The sequence below is a fragment of the Eucyclogobius newberryi genome, unplaced genomic scaffold (assembly GCF_026437365.1).
Source record: "Eucyclogobius newberryi isolate DKJ021-1_F unplaced genomic scaffold, fEucNew1.0.hap1 SCAF_7, whole genome shotgun sequence".
Classification (NCBI taxonomy): domain Eukaryota; kingdom Metazoa; phylum Chordata; class Actinopteri; order Gobiiformes; family Gobiidae; genus Eucyclogobius; species Eucyclogobius newberryi.
In genome coordinates this window covers 37,718,103-37,736,948 of record NW_027316389.1, presented here as the reverse complement: position 1 = coordinate 37,736,948, position 18,846 = coordinate 37,718,103, and the positions used below count along the sequence as shown (strand labels likewise).

The following is an 18,846-nucleotide window of genomic DNA, read 5'->3' as shown; positions in this document are numbered from 1 at the left end:
CTCCAATCAGCGCTCTGTAGCTGCAGCCAATCAGTAGCACGAACCAACCTGCGGCGAGACAAACGCGGAAGTGTTTCTGGCGGAGAAGCAGCGCGTTAAAACACAAAAGCTCCTACGACTCTAACGATGCCGTATGCTAACCAACCAACTGTAAAAATCACGGAACTTACCGATGAAAATGTGAAGTTTGTTATTGAGAACACGGATTTGGCGTAAGTACATTTACTAAACACGACTTTACCAAACACGATTTTACTGACTATGACTTTAGGGCTGGGGAATGTATAGTTTTGTGTTGCCACAATGTTTGTTGTATTGTATAATGTCTCAATACTTAAATTGCATCTTGTTCGTGATAAAGCTGCAGTGCATTATGGATCTTGCAGAACTGCAGTGTAAAGTCACTAGATCAAATTCTGTAAAATGGACTTTCCTGCTGCCAGTTGCAATATTGATTTAAAGCCTAACAGCTTTTGAACAGTTTTGACGTAAGGATAAAAAGGCCGATATGAACTGGTTAAAGGAGCGATTAATGTAAAGATTTTTACTCTGTTAAGTGTGTATGCTCCACCAGGGGGCGATATCACCCTCTATACAGATATTAGCATGGAGCGGCCTCCTGCTGGTGCCAGAGTCAGGACTAAACATGGACCGGCCTCCTGCTGGTGCCAGAGTCAGGACTAAACATGGACCGGCCTCCTGCTGGTGCCAGAGTCAGGACTAAACATGGACCGGCCTCCTGCTGGTGCCAGAGTCAGGACTAAACATGGACCGGCCTCCTGCTGGTGCCAGAGTCAGGACTAAACATGGACCGGCTTCCTGCTGGTGCCAGAGTCAGGACTAAACATGGACCGGCCTCCTGCTGGTGCCAGAGTCAGGACTAAACATGGAGCGGCCTCCTGCTGGTGCCAGAGTCAGGACTAAACATGGACCGGCCTCCTGCTGGTGCCAGAGTCAGGACTAAACATGGACCGGCCTCCTGCTGGTGCCAGAGTCAGGACTAAACATGGACCGGCCTCCTGCTGGTGTATGAAATGTGCTCTACAAATAAACCTGCTTTGCCTTTACTCAAACATTGTATTCTGACTACCGTATTTTCCGGAGTATAAGTTGCACCAGCCAAAAAACGCATAATAGAGAAGAAAAAAAGATAAGTTGCACTGGAGTATGAAATGCCGTTGCAAGTGTGAAAATAACAAATAATATCACATAAGTTGCTCCGGAGGATAAGTATAGAAGTATACAAGTATAAATATAAGTATAAGTCGCACCCCGGTCAAAACTAGAGCTGGGTTTCAATTCAAATTTCAAGAATCGATTCGATTCCGATTTTTACGTTTCAAAATCGATTTTTTTTTTTTTTTCCAATTTCGATTCGATCCGGGGTTTAATGTTTGAACCTTTTCCTTCACTTCATTACTGTGTAGAGAAGCAACATATTAAAACTAATATTATATCAATATTAAACAAAGTATTGGTAGTTACTGATGGAAGACTGATGAAAAGGTTAAGGTTCAATCTACCTTCAAGAAAGATAATCCAGGAGTCCTGAATTATCTTTCTTGAAGGTAGATTGAAGTTCACTGAGGGAAATGTAGAAAATAATTTAATTTTTTTTTTTTTTTTTTTTTTTTTTTTTAAATCCATCTTTGGACGTACGAATCGATAATCGGTCATTAATCATAATTAATAATGATAAATCGATTTCAAATTTCAACCCAGCTCTAGTCAAAACTATGAAAAAAGGTGTGACTTATAGTCCGTAAAGTACGGTCTGTATTTTCTGTACTGTTGTTATTTGATCTTAAAGTGACAAACACACTTTCTGCTCTTTTGCAGCGTCGCAAACTCGATCCGTCGGGTTTTCATGTCTGAAGTGGCCACGATAGGTAATGTTCTAGTATATCAAACATTGGTTCATATCTTCTTCTGACATTCTCATAAGTTAGTGATACTTATTCTCCACATTTTCTACATTTGAAGCTATTGACTGGATCCAGATTGATGCCAATTCCTCCGTCCTCCACGATGAGTTCATTGCACACAGAGTTGGTGAGCATCATTTCATTTTGTGTTCAAAGTTCTTCAGTGTGATTGGACTGAACCTTGTGTCTGACGTGTGTTTGCAGGTCTGATCCCTCTGACTAGTGATGATATAGTGGATAAAATGCAGTATTCAAGGGTAAGTATTAGGGCGGGGCCATATCTTACCTTTCACGTTGATACCGGTGTGACTTTGAGTGAAGATGTGAAATAGAATTTAATTGTAAACATGCAAAACAAAACAAAGAACATGACACAAATCAAAGCAACACGGAGAAAAAGTATAGATCAATCCTGGATAAAAGCCACACCAATGAAATTCACAAAGAACAAATATATTGTACTTGTACGTAGAGGCCACGCTGCGACATGAGATATTTACACAGTTGTGAATTCTCATCTCATTGCGGGTTATAAAATTCAGACCTCTGTATCATATGTCCGTGTGTCCAAATCCAGTTCCTCATTAGACTAAGTTCTCAGTGAATATGAGTTGGATTGTAATAAAACGCATGCAGAGAACATCTTACTGAGCCAAACTCACACCTCAACTTTGTGCTAAATGGATTAAATAAGATCACTCCACCGACCAATTAATTACAAATTAGCTGTTGTTATATGACTGTATTTTTAATTAAAATCTAATAATTAGAAACATGCTCAGTTAGAGCTTTCTCTTCTCCTCTGCACATGCTCAGTTAGAGCTTCTCTCCTCTGCACATGCTCAGTTAGAGCTTCTCTCCTCTGCACATGCTCAGTTAGAGCTTCTCTTATCCTCTGCACATGCTCAGTTAGAGCTTCTCTTATCCTCTGCACATGCTCAGTTAGAGCTTCTCTTCTCCTCTGCACATGCTCAGTTAGAGCTTCTCTTCTCCTCTGCACATGCTCAGTTAGAGCTTCTCTTCTCCTCTGCACATGCTCAGTTAGGGCTTCTCTTCTCCTCTGCACATGCTCAGTTAGGGCTTCTCCTCTGCACATGCTCAGTTAGAGCTTCTCTTCTCTGCACATGCTCAGTTAGGGCTTCTCTTCTCCTCTGCACATGCTCAGTTAGGGCTTCTCTTCTCCTCTGCACATGCTCAGTTAGGGCTTCTCTTCTGCACATGCTCAGTTAGGGCTTCTCTTCTGCACATGCCCAGTTAGGGCTTCTCTTCTGCACATGCTCAGTTAGGGTTTCGCTTCCCCTCTGAACATGTTCAGTTAGAGCTTCACTTCTCTGCACATGCTCAGTTAGAGCTTCTCTTCTCTGCACATGCTCAGTTAGAGCTTCTCTTCTCTGCACATGCTCAGTTAGAGCTTCTCTTCTCTGCACATGCTCAGTTAGAGCGTCTCTTCTCTGCACATGCTCAGTTAGAGCTTCTCTTCTCTGCACATGCTCAGTTAGAGCTTCTCTTCTTTTCTGCACATGCTCAGTTAGGGCTTATTTGGATATAGAACAATTCATATATAGTTGTGTCACACGGTAAATTCAGATTGTCTTGGCCAATCATTGATTGCCATTATTGCCCTGACCGCACGCAACTGCCAGGATCTTACTTTTCATATTCTGTTGTCTGTCTGAAGTGTCACCTTGTATTTCACCGTTATTTCAGCTCCTCATGTTGGTCTTCTGTCATAACGGGCTAATTGAGGGATCCAAAAAATTACTGAAGAAAGATTCAAATGATTATATCTGGTCATGGATGGGCAGTGAAAAAAGAATGCTTAAGTTTAATATTCTAGAAAATTATATTGATTTAGACACTAAACTTTGAAACGTTAGGTGGTGTTAATGGGTCATAATATTGGAAGAACCTATTTCTTTTGTATTGTTTCTTTTGCATGACAAAATCCAAGAATGTGAAGTGAATACCGGTATGTTTGTCCCAGGACTGCACATGTGAGGACTTCTGCCCTGAGTGCTCCGTAGAACTGACTTTAGATGTCCGCTGCGCAGAGGACCAGACGCGCCATATCACGTCGCGAGACCTTCTGTCCAACAACCCTCGAGTTATCCCTGTGAGTGCTGCATCACAAGCTTCAAAGTCCATTTATGCACAAAAATGTAACCCTACAATCGGTTTAACTCGAGTCCAAACTTTGTGTGTTTGGGTCTTTCCTGCCAGGTGACCTCTAGGAGCCGAGACAATGACCCAAATGATTACGTTGAACAGGATGGTGAGTTACTCGATACGTGTTTAGTCTGTTCGTTTTTATAGCGACAGTCCACATATAACACTGACCAGCAGGAAAGATGCTTGTGCCAGGTTATACTGAAGTGACTCATTTCCACTTGCATTCCCTGGACAAAAACAATACAATAAATGTACAGTACACATTTGATTTATAATCATTTTTGACAATTCATGTTGCTGCATTCATGACGGTACAGTGTGTACGTGACAGTTCGATGTGTTCAGTGTGTTCGTGACAGTTCGGTGTGTTCAGTGTGTACGTGACAGTTCGATGTGTTCAGTGTGTTCGTGACAGTTCGATGTGTTCAGTGTGTACGTGACGGTTCAGTGTGTTTGTGACAGTCCGGTGTGTTCAGTGTGTTCAGTGTGTACGTGACAGTTTGGTGTGTTCAGTGTGTACGTGACGGTTCAGTGTGTACGTGACGGTTCAGTGTGTACGTGACGGTTCAGTGTGTTCGTGACGGTTCAGTGTGTACGTGACGGTTCGGTGTGTTCAGTGTGTTCGTGACAGTTCGGTGTGTTCGTGACAGTTCGGTGTGTTCAGTGTGTTTGTGACAGTTCGGTGTGTTCAGTGTGTTCGTGACAGTTCGGTGTGTTCAGTGTGTTTGTGACAGTTCGGTGTGTTCAGTGTGTTTGTGACAGTTCGGTGTGTTCGTGACAGTTCGGTGTGTTCAGTGTGTTCGTGACAGTTCGGTGTGTTCAGTGTGTTTGTGACAGTTCGGTGTGTTCAGTGTGTTCGTGACAGTTCGGTGTGTTCGTGACAGTTCGGTGTGTTCAGTGTGTTCGTGACAGTTCGGTGTGTACGTGACGGTTCGGTGTATTCAGTGTGTACGTGACGGTTCAGTGTGTTCAGTGTGTACGTGACGGTTCGGTGTGTTCAGTGTGTTCGTGACGGTTCGGTGTATTCAGTGTGTACGTGACGGTTCAGTGTGTTCAGTGTGTACGTGACAGTTCGGTGTGTTCAGTGTTCGTGACAGTTCGGTGTGTTCAGTGTTCGTGACGGTTCGGTGTGTTCAGTGTGTACGTGACGGTTCTGTGTGTTCAGTGTGTTCGTGACAGTTCGGTGTGTTCGTGACGGTTCGGTGTGTTCAGTGTGTACGTGACGGTTCGGTGTGTTCGTGACAGTTCGGTGTGTTCAGTGTGTTCGTGACAGTTCGGTGTGTTCAGTGTGTTCGTGACAGTTCGGTGTGTTCAGTGTGTTTGTGACAGTTCGGTGTGTTTGTGACTGTTCAGTGTGCTCGTGACAGTTCGGTGTGTTCAGTGTGTTTGTGACAGTTCGGTGTGTTTGTGACGGTTCAGTGTGTACGTGACAGTTCGGTGTGTTCAGTGTGTTCGTGACGGTTCAGTGTGTTTGTGACAGTTCGGTGTGTTCAGTGTGTACGTGACAGTTCGGTGTGTTCAGTGTGTTCGTGACAGTTCGGTGTGTTCAGTGTGTTCGTGACAGTTCGGTGTGTTCAGTGTGTTCGTGACAGTTCGGTGTGTTCAGTGTGTTCGTGACAGTTCGGTGTGTTCAGTGTGTACGTGACAGTTCGGTGTGTTCAGTGTGTTCGTGACAGTTCGGTGTGTTCAGTGTGTTCGTGACAGTTCGGTGTGTTCAGTGTGTTCGTGACAGTTCGGTGTGTTCGTGACAGTTCGGTGTGTTCAGTGTGTACGTGACAGTTCGGTGTGTTCAGTGTGTTCGTGACAGTTCGGTGTTTTCGTGACAGTTCAGTGTGTTCAGTGTGTACGTGACGGTTCAGTGTGTTCAGTGTGTTCGTGACAGTTCGATGTGTTCAGTGTTCGTGACGGTTTGTGACAGTTCGGTGTGTTCAGTGTGTTCGTGACGGTTTGTGACAGTTCGGTGTGTTCAGTGTGTTCGTGGCGGTTCGGTGTGTTCAGTGTGTACGTGACAGTTCGGTGTGTTCAGTGTGTTCGTGGCGGTTCGGTGTGTTCAGTGTGTACGTGACAGTTCAGTGTGTTCAGTGTGTACGTGACGGTTCAGTGTGTTTGTGACAGTTCGGTGTGTTCAGCGTGTTCGTGACGGTTCGGTGTGTTCAGCGTGTTCGTGACGGTTCGGTGTGTTCGGTGTGTTCGTGACGGTTCGGTGTGTTCAGTGTTCGTGACGGTTCGGTGTGTTCAGTGTGTACGTGACGGTTCAGTGTGTTCAGTGTGTACGTGACGGTTCAGTGTGTTCAGTGTGTTCGTGACAGTTCGGTGTGTTCAGTGTTCGTGACGGTTCTGTGTGTTCAGTGTGTTCGTGACGGTTTGTGACAGTTCGGTGTGTTCGTGACAGTTCGGTGTGTTCAGTGTGTTCGTGAAAGTTCGGTGTGTTCAGTGTGTTCGTGACAGTTCAGTGTGTTCAGTGTGTACGTGACGGTTCAGTGTGTTTGTGACAGTTCAGTGTGTTCAGTGTGTACGTGACGGTTCAGTGTGTTTGTGACGGTTCGGTGTGTTCAGTGTTCGTGACGGTTCGGTGTGTTCAGTGTGTACGTGACGGTTCAGTGTGTTCGTGACAGTTCGGTGTGTTCAGTGTGTTCGTGACAGTTCAGTGTGTTCAGTGTGTACGTGACGGTTCAGTGTGTTCGTGACAGTTCGGTGTGTTCAGTGTTCGTGACGGTTCTGTGTGTTCAGTGTGTTCGTGACAGTTCGGTGTGTTCAGTGTGTTCGTGACAGTTCAGTGTGTTCAGTGTGTACGTGACGGTTCAGTGTGTTTGTGACAGTTCGGTGTGTTCAGCGTGTTCGTGACGGTTCAGTGTGTTCAGTGTGTTCGTGACAGTTCGGTGTGTACAGTGTGTTCAGTGTGTACGTGACAGTTCGGTGTGTTCAGTGTGTTCGTGACAGTTCAGTGTGTTCAGTGTGTACGTGACGGTTCAGTGTGTTTGTGACAGTTCAGTGTGTTCAGTGTGTACGTGACGGTTCAGTGTGTTCAGTGTGTTCGTGACAGTTCGGTGTGTTCAGTGTTCGTGACGGTTCTGTGTGTTCAGTGTGTTCGTGACGGTTTGTGACAGTTCGGTGTGTTCGTGACTGTTCAGTGTGTTCAGTGTGTTCGTGACAGTTCGGTGTGTTCAGTGTTCGTGACGGTTCTGTGTGTTCAGTGTGTTCGTGACGGTTTGTGACAGTTCGGTGTGTTCGTGACAGTTCAGTGTGTTCAGTGTGTTCGTGACAGTTCGGTGTGTTCAGTGTTCGTGACGGTTCTGTGTGTTCAGTGTGTTCGTGACGATTTGTGACAGTTCGGTGTGTACGTGACAGTTCGGTGTGTTCAGTGTGTTCGTGACAGTTCAGTGTGTTCAGTGTGTTCGTGACAGTTCGGTGTGTTCAGTGTTCGTGACGGTTCTGTGTGTTCAGTGTGTTCGTGACGGTTTGTGACAGTTCGGTGTGTTCGTGACAGTTCGGTGTGTTCAGTGTGTTCGTGACGGTTCTGTGTGTTCAGTGTGTTCGTGACGGTTTGTGACAGTTCGGTGTGTTCAGTGTGTTCGTGACAGTTCGGTGTGTTCAGCGTGTTCGTGACGGTTCGGTGTGTTCGGTGTGTTCGTGACGGTTCGGTGTGTTCAGCGTGTTCGTGACGGTTCGGTGTGTTCAGTGTTCGTGACAGTTCGGTGTGTTCAGCGTGTTCGTGACGGTTCGGTGTGTTCAGCGTGTTCGTGACGGTTCGGTGTGTTCAGTGTGTTCGTGACGGTTCGGTGTGTTCGTGACGGTTTGTGACAGTTCGGTGTGTTCAGTGTGTTCGTGGCGGTTCGGTGTGTTCAGTGTGTACGTGACAGTTCGGTGTGTTCGTGGCGGTTCGGTGTGTTCAGTGTGTACGTGACAGTTCAGTGTGTTCAGTGTGTACGTGACGGTTCAGTGTGTTTGTGACAGTTCGGTGTGTTCAGCGTGTACGTGACAGTTCAGTGTGTTCAGTGTGTACGTGACGGTTCAGTGTGTTTGTGACAGTTCGGTGTGTTCAGCGTGTTCGTGACGGTTCGGTGTGTTCAGCGTGTTCGTGACGGTTCGGTGTGTTCGGTGTGTTCGTGACGGTTCGGTGTGTTCAGTGTTCGTGACGGTTCGGTGTGTTCAGTGTGTACGTGACGGTTCAGTGTGTTCAGTGTGTACGTGACGGTTCAGTGTGTTCAGTGTGTTCGTGACAGTTCGGTGTGTTCAGTGTTCGTGACGGTTCTGTGTGTTCAGTGTGTTCGTGACGGTTCAGTGTGTTTGTGACAGTTCAGTGTGTTCAGTGTGTACGTGACGGTTCAGTGTGTTTGTGACAGTTCAGTGTGTTCGTGACAGTTCAGTGTGTTCAGTGTGTACCTGACGGTTCAGTGTGTTCGTGACGGTTCGGTGTGTTCGTGACAGTTCGGTGTGTTCAGTGTGTTCGTGACAGTTCGGTGTGTTCAGTGTGTTTGTGACAGTTCAGTGTGTTCGTGACAGTTCAGTGTCTTCAGTGTGTACGTGACGGTTCAGTGTGTTTGTGACGGTTCGGTGTGTTCAGTGTTCGTGACGGTTCGGTGTGTTCAGTGTGTACGTGACTGTTCAGTGTGTACGTGACGGTTCAGTGTGTTCGTGACAGTTCGGTGTGTTCAGTGTGTTCGTGACAGTTCGGTGTGTTCAGTGTGTTCGTGACAGTTCAGTGTGTTCAGTGTGTACGTGACGGTTCAGTGTGTTTGTGACAGTTCAGTGTGTTCAGTGTGTTCAGTGTGTACGTGACAGTTCGGTGTGTTCGTGACAGTTCAGTGTGTTTGTGACAGTTCAGTGTGTTCAGTGTGTACGTGACGGTTCAGTGTGTTCGTGACAGTTCGGTGTGTTCAGTGTTCGTGACGGTTCTGTGTGTTCAGTGTGTTCGTGACGGTTTGTGACAGTTCGGTGTGTTCGTGACAGTTCAGTGTGTTCAGTGTGTACGTGACGGTTCAGTGTGTTTGTGACAGTTCGGTGTGTTCAGCGTGTTCGTGACGGTTCGGTGTGTTCAGCGTGTTCGTGACGGTTCGGTGTGTTCGGTGTGTTCGTGACGGTTCGGTGTGTTCAGTGTTCGTGACGGTTCGGTGTGTTCAGTGTGTACGTGACGGTTCAGTGTGTTCAGTGTGTACGTGACGGTTCAGTGTGTTCAGTGTGTTCGTGACAGTTCGGTGTGTTCAGTGTTCGTGACGGTTCTGTGTGTTCAGTGTGTTCGTGACGGTTTGTGACAGTTCGGTGTGTTCGTGACAGTTCGGTGTGTTCAGTGTGTTCGTGACAGTTCGGTGTGTTCAGTGTGTTCGTGACAGTTCAGTGTGTTCAGTGTGTACGTGACGGTTCAGTGTGTTTGTGACAGTTCAGTGTGTTCAGTGTGTACGTGACGGTTCAGTGTGTTTGTGACGGTTCGGTGTGTTCAGTGTTCGTGACGGTTCGGTGTGTTCAGTGTGTACGTGACGGTTCAGTGTGTTCAGTGTGTACATGACGGTTCAGTGTGTTCAGTGTGTTCGTGACAGTTCGGTGTGTTCAGTGTTCGTGACGGTTCTGTGTGTTCAGTGTGTTCGTGACGGTTTGTGACAGTTCGGTGTGTTCGTGACAGTTCGGTGTGTTCAGTGTGTTCGTGACAGTTCAGTGTGTTCGGTGTGTTTGTGACGGTTCAGTGTGTTTGTGACAGTTCAGTGTGTTCAGTGTGTACGTGACGGTTCAGTGTGTTTGTGACGGTTCGGTGTGTTCAGTGTTCGTGACGGTTCGGTGTGTTCAGTGTGTACGTGACTGTTCAGTGTGTTCAGTGTGTACGTGACGGTTCAGTGTGTTTGTGACGGTTCGGTGTGTTCAGTGTTCGTGACGGTTCGGTGTGTTCAGTGTGTACGTGACGGTTCAGTGTGTTCAGTGTGTACGTGACGGTTCAGTGTGTTCGTGACAGTTCGGTGTGTTCAGTGTTCGTGACGGTTCTGTGTGTTCAGTGTGTTCGTGACAGTTCGGTGTGTTCAGTGTGTTCGTGACAGTTCAGTGTGTTCAGTGTGTACGTGACGGTTCAGTGTGTTTGTGACAGTTCGGTGTGTTCAGCGTGTTCGTGACGGTTCAGTGTGTTCAGTGTGTTCGTGACAGTTCGGTGTGTTCAGTGTGTACGTGACGGTTCAGTGTGTTCGTGACAGTTCGGTGTGTTCAGTGTTCGTGACGGTTCTGTGTGTTCAGTGTGTTCGTGACAGTTCAGTGTGTTCAGTGTGTTCGTGACAGTTCAGTGTGTTCGTGACGGTTCAGTGTGTTCAGTGTGTACGTGACAGTTCAGTGTGTTCAGTGTGTTCGTGACAGTTCGGTGTGTTCAGTGTGTTCGTGACAGTTCGGTGTGTTCAGTGTGTACGTGACGGTTCAGTGTGTTCGTGACAGTTCGTGACAGTTCGGTGTGTTCAGCGTGTTCGTGACGGTTCGGTGTGTTCAGCGTGTTCGTGACGGTTCGGTGTGTTCGGTGTGTTCGTGACGGTTCGGTGTGTTCAGCGTGTTCGTGACGGTTCGGTGTGTTCGGTGTGTTCGTGACGGTTCGGTGTGTTCAGCGTGTTCGTGACAGTTCGGTGTGTTCAGTGTGTTCGTGACAGTTCAGTGTGTTCAGTGTGTACGTGACGGTTCAGTGTGTTTGTGACGGTTCGGTGTGTTCAGTGTGTTCGTGACAGTTCAGTGTGTTCAGTGTGTACGTGACGGTTCAGTGTGTTTGTGACAGTTCAGTGTGTTCAGTGTGTACGTGACGGTTCAGTGTGTTTGTGACGGTTCGGTGTGTTCAGTGTTCGTGACGGTTCGGTGTGTTCAGTGTGTACGTGACGGTTCGGTGTGTTCAGCGTGTTCGTGACGGTTCGGTGTGTTCGGTGTGTTCGTGACGGTTCGGTGTGTTCAGCGTGTTCGTGACGGTTCGGTGTGTTCGGCGTGTTCGTGACGGTTCGGTGTGTTCGTGACAGTTCGGTGTGTTCAGCGTGTTCGTGACGGTTCGGTGTGTTCAGCGTGTTCGTGACGGTTCGGTGTGTTCGTGACAGTTCGGTGTGTTCAGCGTGTTCGTGACGGTTCGGTGTGTTCAGCGTGTTCGTGACGGTTCGGTGTGTTCAGCGTGTTCGTGACGGTTCGGTGTGTTCGGTGTGTTCGTGACGGTTCGGTGTGTTCGGTGTGTTCGTGACGGTTCGGTGTGTTCAGTGTGTTCAGTGTGGCATATTGAGTACAATTAAGCGGTCAAATATTCTAACAAAGGTGAGATGAAAATGAAAATGATACAAGAATATCAATTTAAATGACAGAACATCATAAATGGACTAGATTTGGTTATTACATTACATATTCCTCACACACTTCTCATACAGCAGTTGTCTCGCCCTCTGAGTTTAGGCGTTACAAAAATGAATTGAAAATTGCAATAAGAGGGGCGTGGCCATATTGATCTCATTTTTGAGCTGAGTTTTGAACACAAAGATGACGATGGCAGATTTGTGCTGGTCGAAGGAACTATTACGTTACGTCATAAGGCGCTGGTACAGCTGGCAGCCCGGTGTAAACGCTCTCTCTTCTTTCTCACACTTATTGTGCTTTATCTCCTATATTTTGTAAATATAGTTAGTATATTTTTTCTATTTTACTGTACGATAGGGACACGCGCTGGAATAGTTTTTTAATTCAACTGTTTTTGACTTTTTTCGGCTGGATTTGAGCGTTTTTCGTTGTGTTCGTCGTGTTGTTGTGATGTGAGCTAGCTCCGCCCCTCGCGCCCTCCGGCCGCGCTAAAGTACGGCGTGTCGTCGGTACACGTTTATATGAAAGAGGAACTTCACCAACGATCGGGACACGCACTGGAATCGCTTTAAATGAACTTGTTTTGACTTTATTCGGCTGGATTGAGTGTTTTCGTCGTGTCGTTGCGATATGTCTTGGCTCTGCCCCCGCCCCCCGGCTCCGGCCCCGCCCCCGGCTCCGGCCCCGCCCACAAAGGAGGAACTCATGAAACTGCGGAGAACAGTCGTCTTACCCGGAGATCGTCACGTTATCCCGGCGCAATACTGACCTAACCTAATACTGATGTGCAATTCTGTCGTATGTGCAATTGCTGTTGGAATTCATGTGCAATCTATGTGAAATTCATGTGCAATCTATGTGCTGTCGTGACACATATTCATGTGCAATTACTGTCGTGATCACATGCAATGGTATTTATTTATTTATTTGTCTATGGGAGTTTTTATTTATTTATAGGAGATCTTCTACTGAAAGTGTTTTTCAGACTTCCTATAAGTGATCTGTTCTTCTGTATCTACCTCTGTATCTACCTGCGTTGCACCAATGAAATTTCCCCATGTGGGACAATAAAGGAATATCTTATCTTATCTTATCTTATTAATGAAAGTGTGTGATAAATGTATATTATGTATATTCTCCACCAGGAGGCGACCTCACTTTCTACACTGATATGATAGATTTGACTGGAGACCACCCCTTGTCTGACTGGAACTTACCGTATTTTCCGGCCTATAAGTCGCACCAGAGTTTTAAGTCGCACCAGCCAAAAAAACGCATAATAGAGAAGAAGAAAAACATAAGTCGCATTTTTGGTTGACATTTTATTTGATAATATCCAAGACCAAGAGCAGACCTTTAATCTTGAAATGTAATTTAAAATTATTGGTGTACGTATGCTAACGCTAACACCTTCAGCTACATGACGTATGCTAACGCTAACACCTTCAGCTACATGAGGCACAGACAGAACTGTGGTAAGTGTCTGGTATGTTAACGTAACATATGAACAGTTATTCAGATAACTATAGCATAAAGAACATGCTAACAAGTTTACCAAAGCATCAGTTTGACCCCAAATCACTAAATCCATTGAATTCTTCTTCCTCTGTGTCACTTCTAAACAACTCCACAAACTCCAGAGGAAGAGGAAGTGCAGATTCTTCTTCTGCGTCGCTTAGAGCCTAAAGCGCCCTCTTGTGGTCGTCAGTGTGAAAATAATCAACATGTGACATGCGGTTGCCAGTGTGAAAATAGCGAATGATATCGCATATAAGTCACTCTGGAGTATAAGGCGCACCCTGGCTAAAACTATGAAAAAAGGTGCCACTTATAGTCCGGAAAATACGGTACTAATTTGATTGCTCCTATATATCCTGATTGTGAGTGTTTTCAAGAAGGGGAAAAAACGTTGATTTGTGAGCATCAGTGGCGGTACAGAGGGGAGAAAAGAGAGTAAACATAAACTGAGAGTATAAACACAGCATTTTAAATGAGCTGGAGAGGAGGAGGCCTCAATCAAAAGCTTGTAAAGCTGAAGAGTGCCAGACTGCTTTGGAAGCTCATACTTCTCACAGCCCTACTGCTCACTTAAATAGCAGTAGACACACTTTTGGACCGTACCAATCCACTCTAAATTGAATTAATTGAAATGTGGCTATAAGGGCTGTTTGAGTGGTAAAAAAAATATGGTGTTTGAGAACTACTTCTAGAAGTACACAGTATTTCTTGAACTAATATTTCCTTTCTCTCCATGCATTGTTTCCGTCAGACATCCTGGTGGTGAAACTTCGTAAAGGACAGGAGCTGCGGCTCAGGGCGTACGCCAAGAAAGGCTTCGGTAAAGAACATGCCAAATGGAACCCAACGGCAGGAGTGTCGTTCGAGTACGACCCGGACAATGCACTGAGGCACACAGTCTTCCCCAGGCCCGAGGAATGGTATTCACATTTCTTATTTTATTTTTAAAATTCAAACATGTAAATGGAACAATACCAGTGATGAACAGGAGACAAATATCAAGTCCAGTAGACATCTAAAGATAATAAAATTAAGGCACATTTAAACCAACTCGAGCTGAAACGATGAATCGAGTAAATCGGGTTATTCGATGACAAAAAAGCTCTGATTTATATTTTATTGCCTCAATGATTTGTTTATTTGACATATTGGTGTAATCCCTCATTTGTCCAGGAGGGTTTCATTGTAGAAAAACACTAGAGCTGAATCTTTGTCTTTATTTTACATATTTAATTAAAACCGCTTTCGTTTCACAAGGAGCTCGTTCTGCTCGAGGGCAACGAGAGCACAAGGCAAACCCCAGCCTCCTTTTTCTTTGGATCCTTGTGAAGTTTTTTTTTCTCCTTGCCATATAAATCTTGAGATTGTTTTATTCCATTCATCAAACAGTCGACAGGTGATGGAAATAGAAAGTGTCTGGAACAGACAGAGAAATCTGGGTAAAACATTCATTTTTATAGTTTCAATCCTTCGACTTAAATAGGGGACAAGAGTCCATTTTTCAATATATATTTTTTTTGTTTCAAAATATCTAAGATTCCGTGCTGCCCAGTGATGGAGTGGTTCTGCCACAGTGCAGCATGTCTTCCCTTCTCTCTCACCCCACATTTCACTCTACTTTCAAAATATAAGAGATTTTGATTCAGAGGAGGCGCCAGTAAGAGAAAACTTTAGTTTTTGTACATTTAATTTGTATCCAGACATTGGACTAACGTCTTGAAGAAAATTCATCACATTGGGTATGGAAATATCTGGTTTGGTCAATTAAAATCTCCCCGGCCGCTTCTGGGTCTAATCTTGCCTGACCCGCCAGCCCCGCCCACATTCTATTCAAATGCGTCTCGGTCTGGACTCGGAGTCGTCAATAGCCAATGAGATCGTCGGTATTCCATCTACCGACCAATTTACCAATCCCAGGCGGAGGTTTTAACGCGTCACACTGAGATACGGAAGTAGCTCTTCACCCCCGTTCCAAAACATTCAAGATGGCGGACCCGGCTCGTGACCCCGGCTCGTGACCCGGCTCGTGACCGGGTGTTTACTTCTGCTCTCGCTTCGGTTTGAACAATCAGGAAAGTCCGCTCTACTCACCATGATGAACGTGCGTTAGATGCGGTTATACGAAGGGCGTCATCGTGATTCAGGAGACATTTTCTGCGTTCGGGGACGGATAACGCGGAACAACGCCTTGTTGACGTGGGCTACGTAATATCCGGTTAAGCGCGTCGCGTTTTTGCGTCACTTCTGGGTTTATGTGATTGGTTCTGTCTCTGCTCTTTATTGAACCTCAGCGGTCGAGCCCCAGACCCACACACAGTTTTGATTTTAAGTAGTTTGCCAAAACGTGTTGGGAATGGCTGGTCAGGCAATGTCTAATCATCACAAAGAACTGGACACACCACCTGCCCAGTCCACCACGCTTCTGAGCATTGAGCAGAATGAGCACATTTCTGCCATCAATTGCATATTTCTATTGTATTCTATAAACTATTTTCATTACATGAAATGAGTGTTGCATTGTTTTCTGTTCAGGCCCAAGAGCGAATACTCTGAAATAGAAGAGGACGAGGTCCAGGCCCCGTACGATCCAAATGGAAAACCAGAAAGGTGAGCACATACTGCTTATGCTAGCTTCATGTTAAACAGAAGAATGTTCAAATCTATGCTCTACCACCTCTATTTTAACACTAGAACTCCCAAGGCCGTCAGGTTTTCAGAATGTTACTTCTCATTACTCTGATTACTTTGGTCTTTCAGATTCTTGGGCTCTTGACTTTTTCTTTTTCTGTGTGTATATCATCCCCATATTGTAATTCAACAGTAAGATAACAGCGATAAAAAGAGTTCTGAGTATTTCTTCCCTTAACTCCCACAGTCTATTTGACGGCTCTGTTCATTACATTGTCATTTTTCCCGCTGATGACAGTGGCGTGCGAGCGTTGCGTCACCTTTACAGCAAAGATAAAGTAAAATGGATTTGAGAAAGCGAATATCCGCACAAGAGGCACTGGCAATGCATCAACACATAGAGCTTGACTCGGGAGGTGACGGCGAGTCAGACGAGGATTCGTGGGTTTTGGGCAGTTCAGCTGAATCAGACAGTGAGTCGGAGGAGGCAAAAAGAAGCCAGCAAATCTCACTGGCAGGAGGTCTATTGTAAATGTTCTAGGTATTTATGACTAACTTTATTATAAAGTCATGGCATTTTAGGCTGTCGAGATCAATAAACTAAGCGCCTGTTGCGTCAGCTGACCAGGGATCATCGCCGGGTGAGCGGCCTATTCTTGGCAACGGCGACAAAGTATTTACGAATCCTCTGTTATGATGTTGTTTGGCTGGCTTTTTCTTTGGAAGATTGGTCCAGATCAATAAATTAATATGCGTGTATTCTCTGTAACAGCGGCTTCGCTATTGCAAACCCTGTTAGTAACCTAGTTATTCTAAAACGCGTGCCATACAGTGGTGAATCTTGGCCTTCAGGCACACATTCCCACATAAAACTAATGGCGCTTTTATATTGGTCCTAAAGGGACTTCCACACCGCCGCGGCCGAAGTGTCCAGTTTACATTCAAAGTCTATGGTAAACGCGCGTCGAGCACGTAGTGCATTATCCGCGGCGCCATTTCTTCGTTTTTGCTGCGCGATTGGTACGTTTTTTTACGCTCTCGACGCTTTGAGCGCGCGTATGAGCCGGCCGAGGCGACGAAAGCGGCTTACGCGACGCGTTCAGATATGTTGAGGTCTCTGGCAGCTGAAGCGTAGCAGCCGCCGCAGCAGCCAATCAGAGCTGACGCTCCAGTGACGTACGTACGTATTGCCCCTCGCATTTCCGGTATTCCCCGTGGAATTCTCCAAGAAGCGCCACTTTTTCCTTGCTCGTCAACAATGGCAGACGAACGATTGATTGTGGCCGTGTGTGGGAGAAAAGAGCTGTACCATGTGTTCACGGTGGAACAGAGACAGAAACAAACCAAAAATGTGAAAACAACACTCTCAATATCCGCCATTTTACACAATGAAAGGCCACACGGACAACAACTCCACTGCTCATGCGACAACACCTCTACTGCGCATGTGCGCAGACAACTCGAGCGCGCCGTACGCGCGCCTGTGTACAGTGGCTGGGGCGTCGATAGCGCGCGTCCGGTGCGTAAACCTTTCAAATGTACACGCGCTCAAATTCTGCGTCGGGCGCGATTAGGCGTCTGCGGTGTGTACGTAGCTTTACTGGGCTCCACTCCACTCTGTGCTTGTGGGCCCATTCCCAGCCTTGGTTGCATTTCTATTGCAAGTGAAAAGAGCGCTGATTATTTGTGACTCAAAAGGACGTCTGTTGACAACTGTTACACTACGATATCTTACTATAAAACACCAGCAAAACTCTCACAGTAACTTCAATAGAGCAGAGCCTAATCTGCTCTATTTTACAAATGCTCATATTTGTTAGTCAAATTATTTTTTTATGAAGTCTCATGTTATCTGAGGCATAGTTTGATCTTTCATTAATCAACTGCTACTAATCAGAACATTGAGTGGCAGAATATTAAAAACATGATCCATGTGTGACTTACTGTTGAGAGCCCGTAGAGCCACTTTAGTCTTCTACTGTATTTGAACCCGTTACCCACTGCCACAGCTTGTTCTTTCATTCTACTGCAACATCTGGATAAAATAAGAGTGTGTGATATTCATTTGCAAAAGGGAGCATGTCTCTGTTCCAAAAGTAAAAAGGGAATCTGCTTCAGGAGCATGGATATATATTATATATGTTATAAATAGTGTGTGCCGCAGATTCACGTGTCAAAGAAGCTCTTGACACGCTTGAAAAATTTTAACTTTTTCAGCCGTTCGGCCGTGATGATGCACACGTTTACGGAATAAGTTACATATTTATGCAGTTCTTTTTTTTTTTTACTATAAATGTTTTGCCTCTGAGTGGATATTCTCTTAGGATCTATAATTATGTGATCAATTAATTTTGATATGATTATACATAATATACACAGTAAAAGTCTGAAATTTTATTGTGTCTGAACCGTGTCTCCGTGTATGGGGTGAAATTACTAAGTATTTTGGGATCTTTTGTGCAGGTTTTTCTACAACGTGGAGTCGTGTGGCTCTTTGCGGCCCGAGACGATCGTCATGTCAGCGCTGGGTGTCCTGAAGAAGAAACTGAGCGATCTGCAAACTCAGCTAAGCCACGAGATCCAGAGCGATGTTCTCACCATCAACTGACCTCACACTGCTCTCACTTTTTTAAATAAATATGTTGAATGTGTTGTCTTTGTCTCATACCTTTTTTTTACTTCCTTAAATGACTCAAGCGTCGGTCATCTGCCAGTAAGGCCTGTACAGGAATCCCCGGCACAACATTACTCTCAATATTCATTGAGCCTCAGCAATGCTCTGATTGGAAATAAAGTAATTTTATTATATATTATTATATATTTCCTATACAAATCCTATATCCGATGGATATAGAAAGTCAAAAATTATTTTGTGCAAAGTGACTGAAAATTTGCCCACACATTGGTCAGGTCAAATGGCTTGATAAAGTACATTACATCATATCTGTATTATGTACAGGTTGCCGGTTCAAAGCCATGCTTCTCTAGACTGAAATCCCTCTGCTATTTGTAAAAGTTCCGCTAACAGCAAATAAACACTTCCTGTAACACTTACAAAATACAGATATAGAAGCAGTTTTATTTTGACATGGCCTGACAGTGAAAGATTATTTAACACTGCCTAAATAACAAATACAAACAGAGCTATACCCACAAATATCCTGTTTTTTCACGTTTGCTTTCAAACTTGGATATTATAAGTGCAAAAAAGATAAGATAATCCTTTAATGTCCACACAAGGGGAAATTTCGTTGTTACAACGCGGTAGAAGGACGGAGCTGGACTTCTTGATGACTCTGTCCAGCTTCCTCCTCTCCCTCTC

At 45.2% G+C, this 18,846-nt stretch overlaps 1 protein-coding gene across 1 annotated transcript; it reads left to right on the top strand.

Annotated features, from left to right (window-relative positions):
* Nucleotides 1-18,171, top strand: polr2c (RNA polymerase II subunit C). Its single transcript, XM_072435813.1, has 9 exons — nt 1-212; nt 1,840-1,889; nt 1,984-2,052; nt 2,130-2,182; nt 3,910-4,038; nt 4,146-4,197; nt 13,648-13,816; nt 15,429-15,503; nt 17,988-18,171. Exons 1-9 carry the CDS (start codon nt 127-129, stop codon nt 18,130-18,132), a joined length of 828 nt encoding a protein of 275 aa, XP_072291914.1. The 5' UTR covers nt 1-126; the 3' UTR covers nt 18,133-18,171.
* The last annotated feature ends 675 nt before the right edge of the window (nt 18,172-18,846 follow it).

Excerpts from the sequence above, each read along its gene's own strand:
- polr2c (XM_072435813.1), top strand. The coding sequence starts at position 127 with ATGCCGTATGCTAACCAACCAACTGTAAAAATCACGGAACTTACCGAT. Across the intron at positions 4,039-4,145 it reads ACAACCCTCGAGTTATCCCT|GTGACCTCTAGGAGCCGAGA; the intron begins GTGAGTGCTGCA and ends CTTTCCTGCCAG. Across the intron at positions 15,504-17,987 it reads CCAAATGGAAAACCAGAAAG|GTTTTTCTACAACGTGGAGT; the intron begins GTGAGCACATAC and ends TCTTTTGTGCAG.